This window comes from Trichechus manatus, unplaced genomic scaffold (assembly GCF_000243295.1).
Source record: "Trichechus manatus latirostris isolate Lorelei unplaced genomic scaffold, TriManLat1.0 scaffold00364, whole genome shotgun sequence".
Classification (NCBI taxonomy): domain Eukaryota; kingdom Metazoa; phylum Chordata; class Mammalia; order Sirenia; family Trichechidae; genus Trichechus; species Trichechus manatus.
This window is the reverse complement of record NW_004444300.1, coordinates 391043-397447: the sequence shown is the minus strand read 5'-3', so window position 1 is coordinate 397447 and position 6405 is coordinate 391043. Positions and strand designations below refer to the sequence as shown.

Genomic DNA, 6405 nt, shown 5'->3' with positions numbered 1-6405 from the left:
GAATTTGTGTTTTTTGAAGACTTGAGGAACTGTTAAAAAACTATGAGCAAATATTTAATAAACTAACTCTGGCCTCAATGTGACTCAGAAAAGGAAGAAACTGGAAATAAAGTTAAGTCTAACAAGAAATCATAAGCTGCAGGTTGTGGTTGTATGAGCAGGAAAGGCGTGAGAGAAGATTTGTCAGGGTCCATCAAGTAAAGCATTATAATGGTTCAGATGTGAATTTGTGTGCTAGGTGGCCTGGATTCAAATCCTGGGCTTAGATACATGTAGTTGATGGCCTTCAGCAAGGCACTTAACCTCTTTTAGTCTTATTGTCTCATCCAATAAAAAAAAGCGTGATAATAGCACTACTTCATAGGCGTACTGTAAGGATTGAATGTGACTGTACATATAAAATTTCAGCACATGCAAAGTGGTTAATATGAAGGTAGTAATAGCAGGAAAACCAGTGGCCATTGAGTTGATTCTGACTCATGGCAACCCCTTGTGTGTCAGAGTAAACTGTACTCCATAAAGTTTTAAATGGCTGATTTTTGGAAGTAGATCACCAGGCCTTTCTTCTGAGGTGCTTCTGGGTGGACTCGAACCTCCAGCCTTTTAGTTAGCAGCTGAGTGCATTAACTGTTTCCACAGTCCAACCACCTCAGAAAAAGCCCCGGTGACCTACTTCGGAAAAATCAGTCCTTGAAAACCCTGTGGAGCACAGTTCTACTCTGACACACCTGGGATCACAATGAGTAGGAATAGACTCAATGTTCAAGGGTAACTTTTGTTTTTAAATAACAGGAAATTTGTCAACAGGATATGAGGGATGAACAAAAATGATTCCAGTATTTTTATTCTGAATGATTAGGAGCATTGTGATGAATGGTTTACCTCTGATAATGATTATAACAAGCACTACTATAGCAATATTCAATAAACAGATCACTTTTAGGAGCAGGGATAAATTTGAAAGAAGGTAGAGGATGATGATGATAATTGTCTAGACATATAGAAGTATTGTTGCATTGCTATCTGGTTGTAGGTCGCTATCTGTTAGGCGAGGACCTGAAAAGTAGCTGTTGGGCATGAGTTGAGAGAGCCATTTCAATTGTGTATTGAGGTGAGAAAAAAAGAGTAACACTTTCAAGAAGTTTTGCAGAATGATATCCTTAAGGGGAAGCATTGCCATGAGAATACTTGTATGACAGTGTAGGGATTAATGGATAAGTAATGTAAAAGAAATAAGTGGAAATTGATGGATACAATTGCAGGTGAAACGAAGGAATAGAGGGTTACTCTTGCCAAATTTCTTGGAGGAATAGTATTATTTGTTTTCTCTACTTCATAATCACAGTGATTCCGTGTCCCTTGGAAATTATACTTGTCATTATCCTGAATCTTATTCTTGAGCTCAATTTAGGGATTCCAAATTCCTTTCCAAGTATAAAGAGAAGTCTAATAATAAAACAAATCATGAACACTCATTTTGCTTCTCTTCTGCTTAGCACAGTAATAAATATAATTATACTAATCATTGATAATAAAGAGGGTGGGGTTCCTATTGTGAGATGATGTTTGACATGACTGATTGGTTGAGATATTTCTTTAGCATCAAAGTATGCAATTTAGATTTGACCTTAGAGATTTACTGGTGTGATACCATTTCATTTCACTGGGAAAGAAGGACAAACTTGATTGTTACATCTTTACAGGAAATATACCAAGGATGATGATTGATCCAAGGGTCTAACTTGCAGCAAAAAGACTTTCTAACATAGTAGAAAGTAAGAATTTAGGAATGATATTCTTCAACAAAAGAAATTTCTTGTTCACTTAGTTAAGATATCTCATCTCCTGAGTATATACTGCTGAGGGGAGATGAAGGACATGGGATCAGGGACTACAGTGGACCCTTCACCACCATAATCCTTTCAAAGCTCATCTCTGTCTCCTCAAATAATGATTCAAAAAGTTTTAAAAAAGTTTTACTGATTCTAAGTTAAGCATTAAGTTAAGGCTTATTGAAGGAGTTCTCCAGAATCATTCTTTGGTTGTAGTAACCATGAAAAGTCAGCTATAACAGAATAAGAAAATCCTTCTCCATGCTTGAAATCCAGCCATTAGAATGTTATATGTTTGTCTTAAACATTTTTTCACCCCTCTTTAAAAATAAATTAAGTCAGGAGACTTAGTTTCTAGCACAAATTCACTGGGTCATGTTGAGCATGTCATTCAAAATCCCTGGGCCTTAGTGTTCCTGTTTTTAAAATGAATTCATTAGATAAAAATATCTCCAAATCCCTGCAACTCTAATACTATGATTTGCAAATTTAGGTAAAAGAAATGTCCCAAACCAGGTTTATTTTGGTTGCAGAAAGGAGGGAAAGAGGTAAGGAAGAGAATCCTGGTTTAGAGGACAATGGAGAAAATGATTCCCAAATGGAGAGGAACAAGTAGATTACCCGGGGAGATTCAGGAGAAGGATCTAAGAATTGTTGACAGTGTGACACTTATAACAAGGGCTATCCTTGCTAACATTATTCATACTAACTTGTCGAAGTATTTAAGCCACCTTCACAGGGTCTTTCCATTTTTCCTGAAGATAAACCTGCAATTGAATTCTGCAGAATGGATTCCTACTAATAGAAGCATCTCATTGTCAATAAAATGCTACAGTTTGGTTGGTTCTGCTAATATATTTGTTTCATCATTCCACCTACCTCCTTCATAACTAGAAGAGACTACAGCAAGTTTCAGGACAAAGAGGAGTGCAGATGTTCTTGAGAGTTGCATTCTCTCGATTCATAATAAATTCAAGAGAAATATCTATATGAATCAGCTTCCTTAGTAGACCATTTAATTAAAAGCTTTTTATGAAAGTGACTGAAGGCAGGTGAAGAGATCTGGGAATAGCCCTCCTGAGCTTTCAGTATTGAGACTGACTCTTCTAGTCTCACTAGTTTTCCCTTGTCCATTAAAGGAAACACACAGAAACTTCTTAAGGGCTATTGCCCTAATTTCTTGTCCCACTTATATATTTGTATGCCCTGGTGGCACAGTGGTTAAGAGCTAGGCTGCTAACCAAAAGGTTGGCAGTTCAAATCCACCAGCCACTCCTTGGAAACTCTATGGGCAGTCCTACTCTATCCTTTAGGGTCGATATGAGTTGGAATTGACTCAGTGGTAATGGGTTTTGGAGTCTAAAGGTGAATTTTTATGTAACATTAAAACAATTAAATAAGATAAAGTTGTAAAGTTCAGATAATTTAACAAGACAATAAATAATAATGCTTTAGGTTTTATAAGAAGGGAATAGCTTAAAACATTGATGCCAACTTGTGGAGATAATATAGGAGAAAGCCTTGACCAATAATAAGAAAATCTCAGTTCTTATTACTTATTGAGCAGTGTTTATTATTAGCATGCAGTAGTTAATACTGAGCTGAGTCACCACAGTTAATGTGCCTTAAATTAATCATAGATATATATCCATGTGATCTTTAGATTGTGCTTCTTTACCGCCAGGATTTCTACGATTTACCTAAAAGATGTCATTCATCTGAAGAGCTTAAGAGCAGGCTCATTATACAAGCTTTTGAGATATAAACGGGTTACCCTCCTTTAGGAAATAAGTCCGTTCAAATACCTTTAGGATGGTAGGTGATATTTTATAATGAATCAGCCATTCTTGAGAAAGGCTTCAAGAAATGCTTTGAGGAAGAGTACAAGGACAACAAAATGATACTGTTTAAAAAGTGGAACATAGTCAAATTTTGCATAATGCAAATACTAGATCCTTTCTCTACAAAAACATTGCACAAAATACATTGACAGATCAAAGACTGAAAACAATGCTTAAGGCTTGTAACAGCATTGAGCTTCCCATTAATCTAACAAAGTACAGTTAGGATGAGAATTGTTTCTTCCTCGATTTTAATGTTTGCTGGTTTATATATACCCATATTTTATCCATTGGATCTACATAATTTCCATAAGAAATATTTATTGATTTCCAGATAAAGTTAAATATAAAGCTATATCATATGTATTTATCTGTGTGCATATATATATATGTATATCTATATATACATATATATATAAATATGAAAATTCAATGTAGTTATTGCTGGTGAACTAAATTTAAGTTTATAGGTTAGATGGAAATATACAACATTTTATTTTTTATGATTAACAAAAATTGTTAGAAGTCCATCTGAAAATAAAATTCTTAGAGTAATAAACTCCTTTTCTTCAGACTTCTCAGATTTTTAAAGGCAATAATGAAAATTTACACATTCCATAGTGTTCATGGTGATCGCAGAGATATTTATGGTTCACAGAATTCATCAGGTGCTCTTACTAACAAAATCCATCTCCCTAGAATTTACAACCTGTCGACTCAGCTTTCTCATTGCCACCTTCATATCTTTGTTCCTTAAAGTATAGATGGCAGGATTTAAAACAGGGGTGACAACAAAATCCACAATGGCAAAAAATTTATCCAATGATTTAGTAGGGAAAGGCCACACATAGAGAAACACACAAGGAGCAAAAAACAAAACCACTACAGTGATGTGAGTGGACAAAGTGAAGAATGCTTTGGATAAATCATTTGAAGAATGTTGTTGAACAGTGAACAGAATAAAGATATACGATGCAATTAAGAAAAAGAAGGTGGCCGTTGATATGAAGCCACTGTTGGCAGTGACCACAAATTCTAGTTGGTAAGTATCCACGCATGCAAGTTTAATAACCCGAGGAAAATCACAGTAAAAGCTCCCTACATTATTAGGGCCACAGAAGGGTAAGTTTATGACAAAAATAAACTGAGACATAGCATGTATCACTCCAATGACCCAAGTGGCCACTACCAAAAATACACACATTTTGGGATTCATAATAGTTAGATAGTGGAGAGGCTTGCAGATTGCTGTGTATCTGTCATATGCCATTGCTGTGAGCAGCACCATCTCACCTCCTCCCATGACATGGATAAAGAACATTTGTATCATGCAATTGTGGAAAGAAATGACTTTAAAGTCACTGAAAAGATCAGAAATCATCCTAGGAACTGTGGTAGATGAAAGGCCCAGGTCAATGAGTGATAGGTTGGCCAGCAGAATATACATGGGGGCATGTAGGTGTGGATCAAAAATCACTGTGAACACAATAAAGAGGTTTCCCAGGATAATTCCCACATAGAATAAAGGCAAGAAGAAAAACAGGAAAAACTGCATTCCCAAGGATTGTGCAAATCCCAGGAATACAAACTCAGTTACCATAGAGCTATTTACTTGGTCCATTGAATCAGAAAGAAGGGAAGACTCTGAAGTGACCTGAAAGAAAAGAAGGAAGAAATCAACTTAGAGGCACTGAAAATAATGTGAAATGTTTATCATTTTAAAGTAGTTAGCAAAGTTTTCATTTTAATTGATAGGAGACTATTTACAAAATAATGGAAACCCAGGGTGTAAAAGATTAATGTAGTATGGCCAAAGGTACCACAGAGGCAGTCTACTGCTTTAAATAGTTTATTTCAACTACGTAAACTAATCAAACAACTTAAGAAGTTAGAAAAGTATGCAAAAAATAAGCTCAAGAAATTCACCTGAAAAAAAAGACTAAAGAGTAAAAGAAGAAATAAATAAATCTTAGAAAATTGGTAGATTTTATACAAACTTATAAAAAGCTTTTAATTAAAAATAGGGAATGTTTTAAAAATAGTCGAGAAGAAAAAAATAAGTAAAAATTAGACGTGAGAACAGAAATGCATAACAGTTAAGACACCTTTGAGAGCTGTTTCCTACACGTGCTTAAAAACAATCTACCCCAAATCAACACATGAGTCATACTTGAGTTTGAAATGATATAGAGACAAAAGGCCTCTTCATAATATAGAGTCCAAACCAATCAATAAAAAATTCCAAAGTCTAATACACAAATGGACAAATATGTGAAAAGACAATTCAGAAAAGTAAACTAAACATATAGCTTTCTTAGCGATCAAATAAAATAAAATGTAGTATTAATATTATTAAATTGGCAAAGGTTTGGTAAAATGGGTACTTTCATACATAACTGGAAGAAATATAAACTGATTCAAACCTTAAAAAGAATTGAAATCATGTATCAAGAATCTTGAATCCATTCCTTTTCTCCTGGAGTTCTATTTGTACAGAAGTTTTCAGCACAAAAATGTTCATCACATTTTATTTACAATGGTAAAACCTTGAAACAATTTAAATGTCAAACATTAAGTTTAGTTATATTGTAATATATGTGCATGATGGAATCGAATACAATCATTAGAATAAATGTTAATGGAAAAGTTTACACTGTATTAGGAAGATTTTTCTTTATAATAGCAAGTGTGATAAGAGTAAACAAATCATATACTGCTAAAATTTTAAGTAG

General features: G+C 34.5%; 1 protein-coding gene across 1 annotated transcript; it reads right to left on the bottom strand.

Annotated features, from left to right (window-relative positions):
* Positions 1 to 4337: 4337 nt before the first annotated feature.
* LOC101356191 (olfactory receptor 4F6-like) lies at positions 4338 to 5339 on the bottom strand. Its single transcript, XM_004390963.2, has one exon. It carries the CDS (start codon positions 5292 to 5294, stop codon positions 4338 to 4340), a length of 957 nt encoding a protein of 318 aa, XP_004391020.1. The 5' UTR covers positions 5295 to 5339.
* Between the last annotated feature and the right edge of the window lie 1066 nt (positions 5340 to 6405).